Here is a 21,615-nt window from a genome sequence, read left to right as displayed (position 1 = left end):
ACCGTGGCTGGCCCGTGACGCAGCGGTCAGTCAGAACTGTTTCGATTTGTTTGTTCACAACGCCGTGATAGCCCCAGACGGAGGTATCAACTTCAAGGAACCTTATTTCAAGGTTATTTTGGTAACTGAAGATTTCTAAGAAATGTAAAAAGAAACCGTTTTTAGGTCTCGCATGCGCCTGCATAGTAGGAGACCTTTAGGAATCTATTCGGTTTTGAGGCCAAAAACATGCACGCACTGGATTGCTTTCAATGGAAATACGTGCACGTTTGGCGATTCCCTTGCGGGAGCGAGCTTTTAAACCATCTGTTTGTAATTAACAGATGGTTTCAAAGCTTGCTCCCGCAAGGGAAACAGGCGCAGGTTCCTTGCTCTCTCCCCTCCCCCTGCTGCCTCCTCCTCAAACCGTGTTTTTTTTTAACTTTCAGCGAGCGCTTATTTTTTTATTATTTCCTGCGTGTCTTTGGCACTTTCCGTGTGAGTCGGAGAATCCTTTATTTCAACTTTCAGTGAGATTCAGTTTTCCGTGTAGTTAACAATACGCCTTTGTCCTGTGCCGCAGACCTTGCAGTTCATCCAATATGGTGAGAACAACTACCGATTTACACATTTAATTTTTGGTAGAGTAACATTTTATAGGCTTTTTTTTGTGAGTGAACTGACTTTCAAGCTGAAATCATAGACAAAGTAATGGTCTACCAAATCTGTCTTTTCCCAGCTCAGTTTTTCAACACATTGTTAGTTATTTGCATGCTTGATGCTGATTTTTTTATAGAACTAAAAGCTTACTGCAGACTGCAGATGCTAATATAAAAGTTAATAAGCTTTAAATACTAGTGCTCTCTGAAATATGGCAAAGATTTTGAACATAGCCCAAATGCCTTTTTTGAGGGTGGGGTGGCGCAGCGGTCAGAGCTGCTGACTCGGGAACTGGAGATCGCGGTTTGAGTCGCGGCATCAGCTCAACGTCCTGTGATTTTGGGCAAATCACCTAATCTTCCTGTGCCCATGGACAGCTCCTGGATACAACCTACTAAATTATTTTATACAATAGAGACCTAAGAATAAGGTTTAAAAAGTTAGAAGCCTGGACTGTTAATCAACTGTTAGAATGTTCATTAATTTAGTGCAATTAGAAGCTAACATCTCTTCTCCGGTAGGCAGACAAAATATCGATTTTTAAATATCGAGATACAATAATGTCGATGTTTAAATATCGAAGGGACATAATATAGAAGGTAAGTTATATCGATATATTTAATATCGATGTTAGTAATATCGATGTTACTAATATCGATGTTACTAATATCGATTTTTATATGATTTTTATGTATATTATTATGTATTTATTATGTGTTTAATTTTTATTCATGTAATGTAAGTAAATTTTGTATTTTAGTACTGTAGCGGGTTGTGGTTTTATAGGGGAATAGGGTGAGAAGTAATTTAATTATACTAAATTAATTATTAAATATTAGGAATTATAAAGGAATTTTAATTAATTGGTAATTAATTTTTATTAATTGGTAATTAATTTTAATCAATTGATTAATTGATAATTATGTTCTTTAGCGAGTTATGGATTATAGGGGAATAGGGTGGGATGTAATTTAATTATATTAAATTAATTATTACTTTTTAGGAATTATACATTTATTTTAATACATTTTTCTTACTTGGTAAATAATTTTGATTAACTGATTAATTGATAATTATGTTGTTTAGCGGGTTATGGGTTTATAGGGGAATAGGGTGGGAAGCAATTTAAATGTAATTAAGTAATAATGTATTTTAATTAATTATATTGTTAACTAATTATTAATTGTTAATTAATTATTATTAATTGGTATTTATTATTAATTTATTTTCACTTAATTATTTATTGCTAATCATGTTTTTAATAATTATGTATTGGTATTTGTAAATAGTTTATATTTATTTAATAATTAATTTTTTTAAATATTAATTTATAAGTATGTTATTTTTAACTTCTACGCTATCCAATACTTGCCCTACTTTTGCACTCTCTGGAGTTGGAATAGTAATTTTTACCCCTACGCTATCCAACACTTTCCCTACTGTTGCACTCTCTGGAGTGGAAATAGTAATTTTTACCCCTACGCTATCCAACACTTTCCCTACTGTTGCACTCTCTGGAGTGGGAATAGTAATTTTTACTCCTACGCTATCCAACATTTTCCTACTGTTGCACTCTCTGGAGTGGGTATAGTAATTTTTACCCCTACGCTATCCAACACTTTCCCTACGTTTGCACTCTTTGGAGTGGGAATAGTCATTTTTACTCCTATGCTATCCAACACTTTCCCTACTGTTGCACTATCTGGAGTGGGAATAGTAATTTTTACCCCTACGCTATCCAACATTTACTTACTTTAATTTGTTTTACATTTTTATTTATATTATTATTTTATGTGTATACATTTATTTGTAATATTGTTTAATAACATTATTTTGAAAATTATTAATAAGGAAGTTATTAATTTTTTTAAATTAAATTATGTATTATTTATAAATTTTAAATATTATAAAAAATTTAATATTTAAACTTTCACAATAACGGTGGTATATCATTTCATCTAGTGACTAGCCAAAAAAAAAAAAAGTGCAGCTACTTTGTGCAGTCTGGAAACAGATCAGGTGTAGTGCAACTACAATAATATTGTCAAGAATGTTGTCAAGGAGAAGGGCGTAGCCTGCAGCCAAAGAAGATGGCCGCACAATAGAGCAGCTGCGCTAGCAGTCCGCAGCAAAACACCCACAATCCGCTATCATCTGACATTAAAAAGGACACCTACCGACGGGTGATGCCGCGGAGAGTGGGCGGGCAGCAGCGGAGACCGTCAGGAACCAAAGGCAAGTGTTCTCTGCCCGGTGGTCTGGGTCGAGCGCCCTGCAGCAAAAAAATGGCGCCCGCCGCCGCGGTGTGCTGCCGATAGACAGCCGTGACTGACAGCGAGACCTGGGGAGCTGCTGGCGAGCGGCAGTAGAGTGGAGCTGGTGGCGCTGCAGAAGGAGAGCGCTGCAACTACGGTAAGCCCCGTGTCCTGGGGGCGCCCTGCTGACGGCGGCCTTCTGGGCCCCCTGAAGAACCGCAGTGAGCTGCTACAAACGCTGTGGAGGTGCGAGTGCTGAGACAGCTTCCGCGGGCGGCATAGGGATTCGGCTGCCCACGGCCTCCGGTGGTGCTACAGAGAGTCTGGCAGTCTGGCAGCGCGGCGGAGTATAGCTGCCGGCAGGGGAGCCCAAGGATACAGTGCATGTGGGGGTCGTTGAGCATACGGGCCCGTGTGTTGCCGGACTTGCGCTGCGGGTCCCCCCGCCCATCAAGCTTGAGGTCCGGATTTTAAGTCATCAGTGGGCTCGGGTGAAGGGTGCGAGGCCCAGAGCGGAGCTGGGGAGGGTGTGGGGGCAGTGTGGCCACAGCGCCAAGAGATTGCACAGAACTGCCCCAGGGGTGCGGTGGAAGGCGGGCCGCGGCCTGTTCAGCGAGCGATTCTTGTGCCCCGCATACCATAAAACGCACTAAAACAGACCGGTAATACTGGGCACTGTGAAAGGCTGCATTCCAATCAGAGGGCCATAGTGAGGTTGGGGCACCACAACGGTCAGTCCAGCACGCGGCTGAGCTGGCTGGCGGGAGACCCAGAGAAGTGTCGCCCGGATAGTGAGGAAGGGCTGCCATTGTTGGACCCCAGGCGGGCGGCAAGGCGGCAGTGGAGGTGGCACGATGACGGCGGGTGCGCCCACTGGACCTTGTGTGTGGCACCAGGGGAGACTGGGGCTTCTTTGGGCGGACACTGGCCAGCAATCCTGTGGGCATTCGGCGGCTGATCCCCGGGACTGCTGTATATAAGAGCTCCCCTCTGACATCGTTGGGCCTGACCTGCGCCGGAACCAGCGTCCATCCTGGGTCTGGGACAGGCAGTGAGCTGCTGGGTGTGTGGCCCAGTTGAGTGGCTAGACTGACCGAGAGGGGACCGGAGGCATAGAGCGCAGCAGGGAGGCGCGACACCTAGTGGGCGCCACATCATCTGCAGGGGCTGCAGTGACACCCTGGGGAGTGTCCTGAGGTCAGCCAGAAGGAGTGGAATAGCGGAAGGAATATCTGACCGAGGTGGAGCTCAGGACCGTGGGCCGCAATAGACCCCTGACGCAGGGACAGGTAAACCACATACACAGGTACACGTTCAGCATGGGGATGGAGGACGACCTTCCAGGAGGGAGCCAGCCAAGCGGAGGGACGACTGACGGGACAGACCCTTGGTTAAAGGACATCATGTTGGCGATTATGGAGATGCGTGGCGCCATAAAGGAGATGCGGGGCACCATGGAGCCCTAACTTAATTCGGTGACTTAAGAGGTCAATCTGATACACGCTTACTTGGGTAAAATGTCGGACAAGGTTGCGGAAGTGGAGTGTGGCGTCGGCAGTTTGCAGTCTAAAACAAAGAGACTTGAGGAGCAGGTAGCCACGCTCACGAATAACCAAGCTGGACATGGCCGCCCGCCTGGAGGATCGGGAAGGCCAGGCGCGGCACAACAATATCCGCATCGTGGGAGTGCCGGAGGCCCGTCCACGGACTGGTTTGTAGAGGATCTTATACTTAAGCACCTCAAGCCGAATCGCCAGTCCAATTTGTTCTCGCCGGAAAGAGCACACCGTGCGCTGGGGGGGAAGGCCCAAACCGGGGGCCCCTCCACGCACCATCATCACCCGTATCCTGAACTATAGAGACCGGGATGCCATCCTGCTGGCCTCAAGGGTGTCGGTGGACCTACATCTGGACAACGCCAAGATTAGTTTTTTCCCTGATTTTACGCTCAATGTTCAGCATCAGCGTCGATCATTTGAAGGGGTCAAGAGAGCTCTCAGGGAGCAAGGCATATAATACATGATGTTATACCCTGCAAGTCTCAAGATCCTGGACGGGGAAAAGGTGTTCTTCTTTGACTCGCTGATGGAGGCAAGCGAGTGGATGGAGGGCTGGCGGACCGTGGGTCGCCAGAATGGGTCGCGACGCTTTCCACACAGATGTGCGGGTCAGGGGACCCAGGTCAGCGACAGCCAAGCTCGAGAGCCTCAGCAGACGGAGCGGACACCAATCAAGTGATTATAAGTGATTATAGGTGGAGTGGTGGACATGAGTCACTGTGGTTAAGGGAAGTGAGAGAGGCAACTTGTCCTTGGGTTCTGTTTTTTTGCAGGGGGGGCGGACGGGAGGCTCCGGGACTGTTGACTCTTCATCAGAGGGAAGGTCTGGGCCCTTATTGTGTTTCTAGTTCTATGTCAAAGGCCGTTGGTATTGCTACAGGGTGTCGGGAGGGTGGGGGATTTCTTCATGGGGTTTGAACGCCGCCACTTCAGTATGACTTCTTCTGCCGATGCAGGCTTATGTTCCCTCATATGGTTGATATGGGATTGACAGGGCGACAGGCACTCTGCATGTTCCAGTGGTGGGTGGTTGGGAGCCCACTTAGCAGGGAGGGGGGGTGTGGATTGGGAGGAGGGAATGGGGGGGGGGGGGGGTTGTAGGAATGTTTATGTGTGGCTCATGGCATCTTAACCTCGCAGATATATAGTTTAGCATTCAGCAACAAGCAGTGGTATGAAGGGGATCCGGCACACTCTCGAATTCTGTACTTCAATGGGTGATCAGTCACGGTTAAGGATTTGGTCGTGGAATGTAATAGATTGGGCCAGTGGTTACCAAACTTTTTTGGCCCGTGGCTCCTTCGACCTAATTGGCAGTTGGCCGTGGCTCCCCACCATTTTTTACCGGTGCGCGGGATGTACGCCCGACCTCGGGAGTACTTCCTGTGGTCTTCCTTAAATTCCTCACACGGGCTGTCCATGTGCCCCAAACTCCTCACGCTGCCTGTGTGCCCCAAGCTCCTCACGCTAACTGCCCATGTGCACAAACTCATCACAGTGCCGGTGTGTCCCAAGCTTCTCACGCTGCCTGTGTGTCCCAAACTCCTCACAGAGCCTGTGGGTCCCAAACTCCTCACAGAGCCTGTGTGTCCCAAACTCTTCACAGTGCCTGTGTGTCCCAAGCTTCTCACGCTGCCTGTGTGTCCCAAACTCCTCACAGAGCCTGTGTGTCCCAAACTCCTCACAGAGCCTGTGTGTCCCAAACTCTTCACAGTGCCTGTGTCCCAAACTCCTCTCAGTGCCCGAGTGTCCCAAACCCCTCACAGTGCCCGAGTGTCCCAAACCCCTCACAGTGCCTGTGTGTCCCAAACTCCTCACATTGCCTGTGTGTCCCAAACTCCTCACATTGCCTGTGTGTCCCAAACTCCTCACATTGCCGGTGTGTCCCAAACTCCTCACAGTGCCTGTGTGCCCCAAGCTCCTCACGCTAACTGTCCATGTGCCCCAAACTCCTCACGCTGCCTGTGTGCCCCAAGCTTTGGGTGACCAAAATGTTTAAGCCAAAAACCGGGACATTTCACTAAAATAGAAGAAGGACTACAGTTTTACTTCAAGCCAGGGCACATCATGACAACACTCCTCAGCAGCGAATTATAGAACAGGCAGTTAGAACATACATAAAATGTCATTTTTGAACCGAGAAGCTTGTCCTGGTAATTAAATTACTTTTTTGAAACAACTGCTAACTATTCCCGTTTTGTAAAACGTAAAAATGCACCTATCGAGTTATCAGCCGACCCTCTCTAAAAACCGGGACATGAGCTGAAGTTCATGAAATCTCCTGGGACAGCTGGTGAAAAACGGGGACCGTCTGGGCACATTCGGGACGCCTGGTCACCCTACCCAAGCTCCTCAGGCTAACAGGCACTGTGAGGAGTTTGGGCACATGGATAGTGTGCCCCAAAGCAGAGATGGAGAGGGAGAAGATTTCACAGTACGGAGGCAAAAATCCCAGAAAAACATACACATTTACATGAAAGTGCGCATCGAGGGCACGGCACTACAAGGCTTACAAGCCCTTACTCACCGAGTTTCTTCTGAAGAGGGTCCCACGAGGTGAAGCACGGCGAGGCGAGCAGGAACAACGCGACTGAAACACTCAGAGCTGCGTAGGCAAAGTAATGCGAAGACTACGCATCGAAACGCACGTAGACGCGTGCGTACGTACGCACATAGGGCAGTGCGCACGTAGCGCCAAACCATTTGGCCAAACCCTTTTTTAAGTGCCATTTCAAACCTCCCGCAAATTTCTGCAGCTCCAATTTCCCACATAGTGCGTGGCGACGCGGCGCCCCGGGCTTCTCATCATAGCGCACCGGGGTGCCGCGGCGCACAGTTTGGGAAGCACTGGGTTGGGCAATAAAATAAAGTGCCCGTTGGTCCTGCAGTATGTGAAACACCATGGCCGGGATGTCGTTCTTCTACAGGAGACTCACTTGCGAGGCAATATTTGCAGGGCGTTGGACCGGTTCGGCTACAAGCTGCTGGCCCACTCGGGGTTCACGTCTGGCTCTAAGGGGGTGGGGATTCTTGTCCGCACGGCTCTTCCATTGGTTGTTGCAGGCAAGTGGGAGGACTCTGGTTGCTTGGTGGCGGTGGCGGTTGCGGCTAAATGGGAGGGTCGCACGCTAGTGTTTATCTCCTGCTATAATCCACCTGGGTTGCATGCCCCGACATATACAAAGCTTGGGTCCCAGTTGGCGGATCTTCCGTGGGGTACTCTGATACTGGGAGAAGACACTAACGCGGTTATGGACACCGACCTGGACCGCTCGGGAGAGAGGGGAGAGGCAGGGCCATAGAGGCTGGTTTGTGAAGTTTTACCTCAGTGCTGGGCCTCAGCGATATATGGCGAGTACATCACCCCACACAAAGGCAATACACTTTTTACTCTGCTTGACATGGGTCCTTCTCCAGAATAGACCATATGTTGGCCAGGGTGGACCAATTGGGTGATTTTGTAGACTCCTGCAATATAGCCCGGGGAATATCAGACCACTGGGTGTCACTCTCAAAGGGGCGGTGACGGCAAGGGCGACCTACCCGCGGATAGACCCATGACATCTCAAAGACGATTCTATAGTGGACAAGTTGCGGGAGGGCTCCCAATTATATTTCGATGAAAACCGGGGCTCGGTCGATTCCCAGGTAACCATATGGGAAGCATTCAAGGCCGTTTTGAGGGGTCATGTCCAGAAGCTGATTGGCGCGCAGAAGAAGGAAGAAGCACTCCAGATGGCGCAGTTGGAGCGGGAAGTGGAGGCATTGGAACGGGGTGGTGGGGTCCCCATCGGCAGAGCACAGTCACGAGCTTGCCCTCAAACAGCGGGAACTCCGTTAGTTGGTGGAGGGTGAGGCGCGGGCCTATTCCCTAGCCGTGCAACACCGGATCTATGTTGCCGTGGTTAAAAGTATGAGCGTTCCTGGGTTGTGGAAGTGAGGAATGAGGGGGGTACCTTGGTATCGTCCGGAGTCGACGTAGCGGAAGCCTTCACGTCCTACTATGGGGTGGTGTATACCCCGGTGTGCACCAGATATGAATCTGATTGTGAGGAGTTCTTACGTGATTTCGCGCTTCCCACGCTGTCTCAGGAGCAGACTGGCAGCCTAGAGGCGGACCTCCCGGTCCTGGAATTGGGTGAAGCCCTTAACGCGCTTGTAACAAGGCGAGGCGGAGCGCTAATGAGGAGTGGTGGACTCCCGGGAATGACCCTGTTGTGCCTCCTTCCTTGCAGACGGACCCCTGGGAGACAGGACTCGATGAGCTGGACGAGGGACCCGGCGCCTTTAAGTGGGCGTTCTCGGAGGAGGAGGAGACCACTCCCCCTACCTACGTCGCAACGCCCGGACTGGATAAACCCCCGGAAGCAAGATACAGGGGGTGTGACATCACCCCGGAGGAAGAGCAGGCGAGGAGCGGCGTCGGAGAGCGGTTTGAACGGAGCGGAGAAGGAGATTACCAAGAACAGCGAGAAAGCCCCGAAGAACATCTCGGAGGAGAAGGAGAGAGATACGGAGTGCCTGGAGGCCAACGACCCCGCGAGCCGCCGTGCCACTCTCCCAGGGGAGGAGCGTGGCTGACCCAGGTACGACAGCGTATGGCAGTGTGGGCGGGAAGGAAGAGTGTGTAAATACTGTACATAGACCCGCGTTTGTCTCCCGCGTCTTCCCCCTCCCTTCTGTGTTCTTTTTCCCCGCGTTTAACCCTCACCGTGTGTCTGCCCTTCCACCACGTCACCGACAGAATCCTAGTGCATGGTACACACGGGTGGCCTCCTCCCAGCCTCACCTCACACGGCCCCAAAGGTGCACACCCCCCTGAGGACATTGAACTAACGGTGTGCTTCTGTTGGCTTCCTTTGCATGGGCTCCGGAGCGGTGACCTGCCTCCGTGATCATCCCTTAAGGTCAAGCGAGGAAGACCCGAAGACCCTGGAGAGGACACCCGCGCTGCAAAGACGGATCCCAGCCAATTCGCCAGGGAGAGACTCACATTTAGGACACGGAGAACATTGATGCTCAATACCAAACGTGTTATCCCAATAAAACCCTCTTTACCTGCAAGACCTGGTGTCACTCTCCTCCCTGGTTTGCAACCTATTCCGTCAGTTGGTCCTGATCCACATCCACAAACCCCCTTTCACAGCAGTCCTGAGCAGCCTGCCCAGTCTACAGCGCTTCAAGCTGGGAAGGCGCAGGGGCCCAACGGGCTCCCAGTTGAAATTGACAAACAGCAGGCCAATGTCGTGACAGAATCCATGAGACGCATGTTCCTTGGGGCGAGGCAAGTGGGGATACTACCGCCGGACCAGCTGGAGGCCACGATTGCGGTCATCCATAAGGCGGGGAAACTGGCGGAACAATGTTCATCATCATACCGACCCATCTCACTCATCAACGTGGAAGCCAAGGTCTTGGCCAAAGCCTTGGCGAAACGTTTGCTCGCAGTCATGCCTGATTTGATACATGTTGACCAGTCAGGATTCATGCCCCATAGGAGTACGCGGCAAAGCCTGCGACGGCTCTACGGGGTGCTGTATATGACTGAGGACGTGGGCGACACCCAAACGGCATTGACGCCTCAATGGCCTTTGACAGCATTGAATGGCCATATTTATTCATGGTTCTGCAACCCCTGGGCTTTGGGCCAGTCTTCTGTAGCTGGGTGCGTCTGTTGTATGAGAAGCCGGTGGCAAGGGTGAGAGTGAACGGAGTAACGTCTTGTGTGTTTTCCCTGCAGCGTGGTACAAGACAGGGGTGCCCTTTATCCCCTCTCCTATTCACCCTGGCACTAGAGCCGTTGGCCAATTGGATTAGAAGAGATCGTCGTTCTGGGGCTTGGCGTTCACGGATGAGTGGGAGGAGCGTATATCTTTATACGCCCACGATATAGTCCTCTACATGAGTCCACAATGAGTCCTCATACTAGTCCGTATAGAGGAGATTATTAAATCAGCTGTCTGCAGCGTGCAACATAGTGCCATAACAGAGAGCTTGTGCAGTTGTTTAGGCACTCCCCATATATAGGTCTGGGCCTTCTAGGCCATTCCTTTTACCGCTTGTTATCTTCCTGGCAACATAGATGTATGGTACTGCTGGCAGAAAGACTTCCTTCGAATCTGTTTTGTAACAGAATGCTAGCGCCTCACTGCAGCCTCTTGTTTTGTATTTGAAATAGGGGCGTTCAGAGATCTTTCACATAGCAGCATTGTGTGTACCAGTTTCCCAGCCACCCACTGAGTAACTGCGAAGACTTGACTTTTGATATGGATTTGGGCCATATTTTAGATCCAATAAAGAAAGAAACACTTTGGCTGCAAATATCTTCTTGTTCTGATAGTTTTCTATTCCAAAGTGGTGCAGTCTCTCAAAATACAAACATTTTAAAAAATTAAATAAAGGAAGACAGAGTGGTCAAAAGTGGCCAGATTGGATTCATTCCCAACCACAGAAATTGGTGTTTGCCAGTGAAGCACTCCTTTAGTTTTCTCCACTTTGTTCGAACAACATTGTTTTCCCCTGGTGGGGAAGTGCACCAATCCTGGGGGTAATGCAATACCTGGTTGATGCATAGAGAGGACAATTTTTAATGTGATCCTTATCAGCTTTTTTTCTTATTCTAGTTTATAAAAATGTGTACTGTGGCTCTGTGTTCAGGGGTGTGGTGTTTTAAACCCTACTGCTTTTGTTTTGTAAGGCTATAAGCAATGGACATTGAAATGGGTCCCTTCGGGCCCTACAGTTGTAGTATAGTTGTCTGTTAGATAGATGTCATCGACATATGATAATGCCTCATCATCATAGGTTTGTAGTAACTCTGTTACTTTGGCTGAAAATAACCCTGGACTATTCTTGAATCCCTGGGGGAGACGACAGAATTGAAGCTCTGTCCCCATGATTGAGAACGCCGTCAAATACATGCTTTCCGCTGCAATATTTTGACCGAAGAAACTATTAGAAATATCTAATGTCGTTTTATATGTTTTACAACAGGAATTTAAATGTCTATAGACGATATGTATTGTCTGGTTTGGAGACAGGAAACAAAGTATTGTTCATGGACGAGGTGCATGTTTCAATCACCCCTTGGTATTCAAGTTGATCTAAGATCTCCCTGAGTTGTTTTTTTAGCTTCTTGCTTAACTGGGTACTGCCTCTGTGCAGTTGGTTGATTTTTTAACTGGATTTTATGTTGAAGGAAATCCTCATCCCATCCTACATGATGTTAATATAATGCAGGAGCCTGGGCTACTGCCCATTTCCTTGCATAAGTATATTTTTTATGAATTGGAATATGATTGGAGAAGAGTGGCATAATGATGTCTTTGCCATGTGGGCACTCAGCTAGAAGAATGTCATAACCCTTAGAGAGCTTCTCCCTAAAGAGTGCTCTTATTTTTCTAGTTATATCCCCCTCCAGGTGTGGTGCGATCCCCATTGGTAAACAGATTGTTAGGATTCTGTGTTTTTGGTGAGGGGTAGTATCAGGAAATATTGCCTCGATTGGAGTAATTTTTTGAGCTAACCAGAATGGAATGTGTTCACCTTTTTCCGGGTAATTTACCAATGACTGATTGTATAGTCTGTGGTGTATTTTTATTTGTGTTCCCCTGGCAGGGGGTGTGTTGTGGAATCCTTATAGGAGGTTGGACTGTTGGAGTCCGCATGACATATTGAACCAATTGTCTATGTATTTTTATTAGTTGTTTTATTTGAACTAATAGTTCTGCACCCGTCATCTCTTCAATGGCAGGATGTGGTGTATAGCTGGCTAATACCAGCAATGTTGCTCCTGGTCTACCTAGTGGACCGAGTCTGGTAATGTGATTTTGATGTTGTAGGGCGCCTTTAAACCAAGCTGAAGGCTCTTGATAAGTTAGTGGAATTTCAATATCCTCGTTGGATGTTCCTCTTATTTGTAGAAGTGAAACACATGCGATACTGGATTTGCTTCAGGGAAGATAATCCATTAATAGAATACCTCTGTCTGACGATATCCATGTGCCTCTATCACAAAAATTACCCTACCACCTCTTGATGATAGGCCATTTATTATAAGTTTTATAGTGATGGTTTTCCTTAAATTTTCTGGGATGATTATAGAATCCACATCAGTCTCTTGGAAACCTGTAACATCAAAGCCTGCTACGGCATTATTGCCTGTAGCTCCACCGTTCTCAGTGTTGCTATTCGGCATTTTGTTGAATGAAGGTTTACAGAGCAAGTTTCAACGTTGAGCAAACCAAAAACTAATACATAGGATTTTCTTCCTACTCAGTTATGGTGGATATTTGATCCTTTTACCCACTCCAGACGTCTATTGGAGTATTTTACGGAAAAAAGGGGTCTCTAAGAAAAAGCATGACTGAGTTACTTTAGTGCAAAATCAAAAGTAGATTAGGACACTTGTAACTACATTACACCAAGTAGTATAGAAAACCCTCATAAACGCTATGTTTGTTCGTAAGTGCGGTGTATTTTGTTCTCCGCCCCACATAGACGTTTGTGGCATTTATCATCGGGTGATCTATAGTGCTTTATGCCAGCCTCAAGCCTGAGGACTACTCTGGAACAGCGTAGCAGTGTCCAGAGATGAGGTATACGTATCACCACACTGAAGGTTAGTTATGATAAAAACAAACCTTACCCATTTTGTATTTTTATTCTGAAAGGGTGCGATTTGTTATTAAAAACACCAAATGGGTATACTCTTTGATCACGTTACTGGATCTCAGTATATCACTTAGAACATACATACAGTCAACATGTTTCAGCCCCCTATGGCCCAGCCGGGTCTGTGGCGCTTTCGTCAGGACAGGGCAATTTAAAATATACTCACACCTCTTGTGTAGTATTTGTAGTGGTGTTTCATACCCACCGATTTGTTAATTCGCTTCTGATAGTCTCTTTGCAGTCTTTACTATAAGTACCAGATAGTCCAGAGTGCATTTCCAGGATATTGAGGACCAGTCTCGTCTAAAAGCCAGGTCATGCAGAAATATCCTTGGTGCATTGGTAATCCATAAACCTCTTGGAGCGGTTTTTGATTTCAAATACTCCGTCATTATTATGCCATGGATGGCTGTTCTAATTTGATCCCGTTTTTTCTCAGTTAAACTTTCCCAGTCATCTGTTTGTGCCAACGCCTGGGTCAAGTCTTGATTCTGTAGTAAAGGTTGTGCCGCCAATATCTCACTGATGTCATCCTCAGTGTAACTCAACCTTATAGCCAGTTTTTAAGAATCAAAAGAAACTGTAGCCAAAACACTGACTATAAGGCACAGGCTCGTGAATTGAGCCTAAAACTCTTATATCGGGATTACAAGAAAACAACGATTTCAAAATGTCAAAAAAGAGCTAAAAATCAACCGAGGCTATCCCTACTTGAAACCAATCTCAAAGAACCTGTTCCGAACTTGGTAACCTGTGTAACCACATACTGCCCAGCGACCTATATGGTCCAGAAAATAGTGAATAAAAATTGGCGTATATTAAACTCAGGTAATCTAGAATGGCCCAAGCCAAGATTTGCCAATCGGAGAACACGAAATCTGAAGGATTTATTAGTCCATACACGCCCAAAGAAACATCTAATGAGTGGGATAGAAAGAACAATCAACGTGACAACTATCAAAGGACACTATCCTTGTGGCAACTGCCGAGTGTGTAACTCCACAACTGTGACGAAAACATTGCAACTAACTGAGACACTGCTGTGGACTCAGAGACAGCATACAAATTGCAATTCATCACATGTGATCTATATGATCACATGTCCATGTGGCAGAAGATACATAGGAATGACTTGTAGAAAGATAAAATTAAGGATTGGAGAACACAAAAGTAATATACGATTAAAGAGAAACAACACAAAACTATGTACTCATTTTGTGGAAACAGGCCATACGGCAGAAGAACTTAAATGGACCGTTATAGAAATGTTGAAGGACAAAACTGGCAATGCAGAGAGAGTTTTATATGAACGAGAACAGAGGTGGGTCGACCGTTTGAAAACCCATATTACTGGATTGAATGATGTTGTCCCCTGGCACCAGTTTGCATAAAGTTCGATCGTACAAGTCTGGAAGTTTTTCAGGTAAATGTTACATAATTAAAATAGATTGTGCGGTCTTAAGTGTTGAAGGTGAAACACATTTGCACCTACAAAACTGATCCTATAACAGAAAAGTAACACTGCAAGATGTTTACAATCTAAGAGATAAAATATCACTGTTCAAGAGATAATAGGCTTACTCCCTGTATCTCCTATCTATAGTCTGCTTTCTATCTTTATCTTTTTCTCTTTCTTTTCCAACGCCGAAAATGAAAAATAGAATCAACTAAAAATTGTGGAAATAAATGTATATTACAATACATCTGGAGGTTACCAGATCTCCAATAGACATCTTCCCGTTTAGAAAGAGTGAATCTCATCACGATACAAGGTAGTTTGAATATAGAAATAACACTCCTGTATAAAATTCCCTAGTCCATTATTTATTTTTTATTAAGGAAGTGTTTGGAGAATACAAAAACGGGATACAAACGTGTTTCCGCGTCCGGGGCAGCGCCAGCACCAGACGCGGAACACGCGTATCATTGCGGGTAATACACGTAACGGGCAGTGTAAAACTTCTACCGTTTGTTTGATTATTATTTAGACAGCTTAAATGCCGTGAAACTTTTGTCTCTCCCCCTTCTTTACGCCAGCCTGAGACTAATAGTCTTTTTACCCCCGAAGCGGCAATCCTTCGTCTAAGACCGAGGTAAAAATAAAGATTTGTTTCACAAACTACTAAATGGCAGGAATTGTAGACAATGCAGTTACCTTACTATTCTTATTGACAAATGCTGATGACAATGTGAAGAAATGTAAAGAAATACCATTCCACCGAAAGTAATGTATAGTTTATTTTTCAATGTGCCCCTATCTCTTACACTGTATAGACTCCATAAGAGTGATTCGCCAGATACTGTTTACCCATACTTGCTTAACCCAAAAATTTTGGATGAATGTTTATGATGCATAATATGCCATTTAACATTGTATATATGCCGAGGTGTAACACTATTCCAGTACTAATCTGTGATTATTTACAGGTAACTTAAACCTCAAATTAACAAATCGGTGGGTATGAAACACCACTACAAATACTACACAAGAGGTGTGAGTATATTTTAAATTGTCCTGTCCTGACGAAAGCCCCACAGATCCGGCTGGGCCATAGGGGGCTGAAACATGTTGACTGTATGTATGTTCTAAGTGATATACTGAGATCCAGTAACGTGATCAAAGAGTATACCCATTTGGTGTTTTTAATAACAAATCGCACCCTTTCAGAATAAAAATACAAAATGGGTAAGGTTTGTTTTTATCATAACTAACCTTCAGTGTGGTGATACGTATACCTCATCTCTGGACACTGCTACGCTGTTCCAGAGTAGTCCTCAGGCTTGAGGCTGGCATAAAGCACTATAGATCACCCGATGATAAATGCCACAAACGTCTATGTGGGGCGGAGAACAAAATACACCGCACTTACGAACAAACATAGCGTTTATGAGGGTTTTCTATACTACTTGGTGTAACGTAGTTACAAGTGTCCTAGTCTACTTTTGATGTTGCATATTCTATATGGGGAACTGACTAGACACGTAATCCTCCTCCCTAATTTTGATTGCCTTTCTGAGTTACTTTAGTATCTAGTGTTAAATTAGTGCCTTAGCAAGAGTTGGGCGCCATGTAGTGTAGTTTCTATATTCCCAATAGGCTCTGCGCATTGGAATAATATATCCTATAGATTAGACGTATGACTGGGGTCGACTAGGTCTCTATCGAATATATTAAACTTAATAGTGAGTGCCAGCTTGCTCAGAGGTCACTAGAAACTTTCTCGAATTCACAAGAAGGGATTAGTTTCTGACAACCGCATAAACATGACAACTTTGTTTCCCAAGAATAAGAAATATATCTCTAGAGTCGTGGAAACAATAGGTAAGTATTTCACTCAGTCACTCGTGCATGCTTCGTTTCTACAGAGGTGCAGAGAAATAGTGAGATGCGCGTTTTCAATAAAAGGTTTTATTGAACAGTCTTCTTTCTCATGCAAGAAAAGTAAACTGCTACAATCGTAATGCAGACTGCAAAGTATAACGCGTACAGCGAGAACAATATTATAAAATAATACTGTAAAGCCATTGTATGGTTTCTAAACCATATATAAATACATACATAAATAACAATGGCACAAAAATACTCAACTGGTGCTTCTAAAATACGCCTACCCCAAAGTACCTAACCTAAGTCTAGTATGCAGGAAAGAAGTAAGTCTTGTGTAGCATAGGTTTAGTTTTCCTTGCCAAGAATCTATCCAAGTTTCTCTAGGTTCTTATCAGCTCCATACCTTAGTTTAGAATGAAGAAGGTCTGGTATCTCAGTCTAGGGACTCGATTTCCCAACACCCCGCAAACGGAGCTTGGAAACACTGGAGCTGGATTCTCGCCTAGAGAAATTTTATTTTATTTTAAAGTTTTATAGAGCGCAAACTTGACCCGTGAGGGTATCAGAGCGCTTTACAGGTTCAAGAGTAATACAGCCTCTCGATCAGTGCGTCAGCTGGATGGTCGGCTTCCTTCAGCACTTGCTATAGCGAGCTGCGTCAGGCAAGTAGATAGTCGAACTGCTCCGAACCACTGTGACTTGCTAGAGCAAGTGAAGGCATGGTTATACCTTGAAGGTGTCTAGTTTGACGTAAAGTCGGGCACAATAATGTCAGGAAAGAACCCCTAGGGAATAGTCGTTCTTTGCAAAGTACATGAATTCTTGGACAAATCAATATTCAAGCACGGGAAGGTCCCTGCCTGCTTAAGCCGATTTTCCAAGAAATTGTGACGTTTGGAAGTAGCCATGCTTGTATTTGGTCTGCATGGGCTATGTCTAAATAAGGGATTGATTTCTATGCCTATATTAGGGCAATGTGAATTGTACCTATGTAAGGGCATGAATCGGGAAAGTTCACTCGGAGCCTAAAACGCCACACAACATAGTCATGTCCTTAACTTTCCAAGCAAAACCACTCTTTGATTTCTGAGTAAGTGTAAAAGCGTTAAGGTAGCCATGTTATTCCTGCTTACATTTCACATTCTTTACTTTTACTATTAGTACTAAACACTTATAAGGTCCCAAAGGTGAGACCTATTAGCTATGCCAATGCTTGTTGGTCTTGTCTTAAGTATATCAAACTATTGGATATTTTTCTAAACTGGTGTGGTGTCCTTTTGTAGTGCTTACACACTGTATTACTCTTGGTTATGTGCAAATGCTTTACACACTGCCTCTAAGATAAGCAAGCTAACAAGGGGGTGAGCAGGGGTTATTTTAGGAGTGCAACTCCCTTATCCTGACTAGAAGGAAGGGTCCCTACTTGGACAATGTGCAAACCATTGCCATCTGGAGACCCCCATTTCTAACAGTCCCTATGCGAAGTGCGGCCATTGTTCCCTTTATTATCATCGATTTCCTTTCATGGAGTGGTGCAGGGTACATTTACAGAAGGATTACCCGCTATGTTCTATCTGGAATTTTGAGATCCTCCGCTAGGAATCTAGTGGCAGTCCCTAGATTATTGCATGCCCACTCAGGTGGCACTTCTTTCAGATTCCTCGGAGCACAGGCCTGGAACGTGCTTCCCGCATCATTGCGAGTGGTGACTGATTTAGCTACTTGAAGCAAGCTCCTCAAAACGTGGCATTTCCATCAATAATTGGGTGCTCCTTAGCTGCGTTTTATTTTCTTTGTATTTGGGGTTACGTATGTGGTTGCATGTGAGGTCTTTTGATGTGCTATGCGCTACATTCATTCATATATTCAAAAACGGTGTACTGGTTCAGAAATGCAAAGTTTAAGGCTGGACAAAAGTCTCTCCATGATCCTAACTGATAACTTGTGCAACGTGATGGGGATATCTCCAATAATTCGATCTGCTAGCCTTAGCTTACAACATACAGTATCCAGTGGTCTGAGATAGACTGCACACAGGTGTTGAAGAAACTTTTTCCTCCCTTCTAGACCCTTGTTTCCCTGCAATTTTTTTTGTTTGAGGAGTGACTGAGACTTGGGAGGGACAACCCAACCACGGTTTTTGGTGACTGCTCAGAAGAGATCTGGAGACAAAAAAGGTCTATGCTGAGGGAATCTAAACAACGGCGATAGCGAAGGCAAACAAAGGAATGGCAATGCATGATAAAAAGGCATAGCGGACGTAAAGAGACAGTGACCCAAATAAGGCTGCTATAAAAAACTTTATTCTAGGAGTTTATAAAATAGGTAATAACATTCAACAGCAAAACACCTATGGCAAAGGTGGCACAATGATCTGCCTAAGCCCACTGTGGGTCGTCAATAAGATTACCTACTTTTGCAAAATGAAGTCAACTTGCATGTTCCTTCCATATACTTAAAGCCACAAGTTCACAGCTGCATGGAATGACGAACAGTGGTAGTAAGGCTAGTAATGTTGGCAAAATAAATCCTCATCCCAATCTCCAAAATCTAGGCAGACACTTTCTTTCAGATCTCCTGGAATCATCACACTGTGCTAAAGTCTCACTTTTCCCAGCTTTTATTTTTCTTTGGTTGAGCACAGCCAACAATATATCTGTGCCACATTCTGCTGCAGTCATTCAGCAAGGGGGCGGGGGGGGGGGGTCTGAGGACACCTGTTGATGCTTCTTTTTCACTTTTCTTTTCTACCCATGTATGCAGTAATTCACCAGCTCAGGAATACACGGCAACTGCATAGAACAGAAGAAGTGGTTTTGCTTGTGTGCCATAAATTAGCTCTCACTGCAGCATGGCAGCACTTAAAGCACCAGCCATGATGGAAAATGTAATCACATGAGATATACAGAAAGTCAATTGGATTTGAGTGGTACCTTATCTCTGGAATTTTGTAATCTCTGGCACACATCAACTGCCTCAACATGCTCCCTTCCCTTCTGCCAACCCATAAGTTCCAATATGCCACCTCTCTTGGACAAAACTGCACCTCTGCAGATCTAGGTCTTCGTAGCCCCAAGAATAAAGAACAAAGTCCTAAGAGTAGTGTAGGTACAAGAACCGTTTTGCCATAATGAAACAGAACAAAACAAATAGTATAGACTGCAATGAAGGAAGAGTTTCTTCAAACAAATGTCACTATAATTTAGAGCCAGCAAATAACTTAATGGGATCTAGGAGCAAAGTAAAACAAGTCTGACTCATGTATTACCTGCTTAGCTAAAAGACATTTTGATCTCGGATCTGAAAAGGAACTTGAACTTGAAAAGAAAAAGACTGCATCAAATGAGATGAAAAGTACCTCATCTAAGAATTCAAAGTTATTTTGCTTCAAACACCCATATTCTAATCGTTACCACCATTCTATCCACTCAACTCTCACATCCGTATTTTACTTCTATATCACCATATAAACTATTTGACAGCTCTCACCATCATTACTTCTAGCCTTCCCCATCTCTCTCCATCTAATCTCATCACCTTTACTTATATCATCTACCTGTGCACTCCTCCTGCTCTCCCAACCTTTCATTTCACTTTAGCCTTCTCTTCTAGGTATCTTCTCTTTCCCACTTTCCCATATTTACTCCGAAAACAACTCTATGTGATCTTCTCTACCGTTGGTAAACTCTTTCCTTTCCATTTCCCCAAGGTCACAATACTAATGTGTCTCCAGCCACCTTTTCTTCAGTGTTTCTTCTTTTTCCTCTCCACCATACATTACTACCATGCTTTTCTTTCTCCAGACACCATTTTACTCATGTTTACTTCCATTGATCCCTTTTGTATCTGTTCTCCCAATAGTTCTCCCTTTCCCTCTTGTTCATTCACTCTTCTCCCCATCTTTGCTGCGTTCCGGATTCACTATAACTGGGATCTCAAAGCACTCTGAAGTGGTTGAATAGAAAAATGATAAAAACACACAGACATTAAAATATATGATGAGAAACACAGGGAATGTAACACCAAGGTTTGCAACTAAAGGCGTTACTGTAAGTGTAGTCATAGTTTTAAGATTGCAAACATTTTAAATAAACTAAAAGTATGTCTATTCTTTCAATAAGCAAATCCATGACACGAATAGGTAAAATGATCAACTATGCTTGAGAATCAAACAATTCAAAGGCATTCTATTAACTCCATGTCTGCCTTAGGCCACTCTAAAAACAGGGGAGGCAGCTGGAAATCCCCACTTGCACATGACCAGAGGTAAATCTAACTTCGAGTTGGGCATCATTTATTGTTCAGGTTCGATAGGCGGGCCAGGAGACTCATTGAAATATGCTAATAAACTGATCGAAATACAATCTTTCCCCGCAGGGGTCGGTTATATTCAATGGTAATATAAATGTTCAACCCTGAGATCTGCGAAATGAATAGCGCTGTCACTTTAAAAATATGTAAAGATATAATACCTGTCATGCTTGACATCTTTGCATGAGCTTATGATGACCAGTCCGGATGCAGTTGCTAGCACGGCTTGAAATGACGACACGACTCTGGGCAGAAGGAGGGAAGAGACAACGTCAATCTATTTATTGCTTTGAATTCCAGCAAAAAGAATTCTTGCACAAAAACAAGTTGGAACTCTTCTTCCTACCCTCCCCAGCAATCCGGGGAATGCCTTGCAAAGGTAACTAACACATGCAGGTTTGTAATGCTTTTTTGTAACATTATATATAAAAGTGAACTGCAGAAAATTAGTAAAGTAGCTCAGCGAGTTAAACTACCTGCAGTTGGCATCTGCATCAGTCCTGACGAAGCATTCTTCTTACTGCGTTGTGGCAGGGCACAAGTCGAGTGTGCACACGGTAGACGGCATCTACCCATTCTTTTAACAGGTGGACGCCAGCCAGGGACCCTGACCAGAAGTTGGGCCACACAAACTTATGCTGAACTTGCCCTGGTGTACATTCAGCAGTGCATGCTTTCGTTCCCTACAGCAACATGTAGGCGAGGGGGTTTTGTTATTTTAAATTCCAGTTGGGCCCAAAATAAAGGCCGAATTTAAGGGTGACATTATGCCTTCTTTTGTTTGGAGTAGTCTGACCGGGAGCTATTTAGAGCCTCACACCTAGATGCACATGCAATGGAGGGGAAACAA

General features: G+C 45.1%; 1 protein-coding gene across 1 annotated transcript in view; it reads right to left on the bottom strand.

Moving 5' to 3' along the window:
• Positions 1-21,615, bottom strand: part of TLCD3A (TLC domain containing 3A) — a 230,831-nt gene that overhangs the window by 197,251 nt on the left and 11,965 nt on the right. The window contains exon 2 of the mRNA XM_078679875.1: positions 20,927-21,010. Coding sequence (XP_078536001.1) covers positions 20,927-21,010 — 84 coding nt within the window. The remainder of the gene's footprint in view (positions 1-20,926; positions 21,011-21,615) is intronic.

The sequence above is a fragment of the Lissotriton helveticus genome, chromosome 3_1 (assembly GCF_964261635.1).
Source record: "Lissotriton helveticus chromosome 3_1, aLisHel1.1, whole genome shotgun sequence".
Taxonomy (NCBI): Eukaryota; Metazoa; Chordata; class Amphibia; order Caudata; family Salamandridae; genus Lissotriton; species Lissotriton helveticus.
This window is presented reverse-complemented; position numbering and strand designations above follow the sequence as displayed.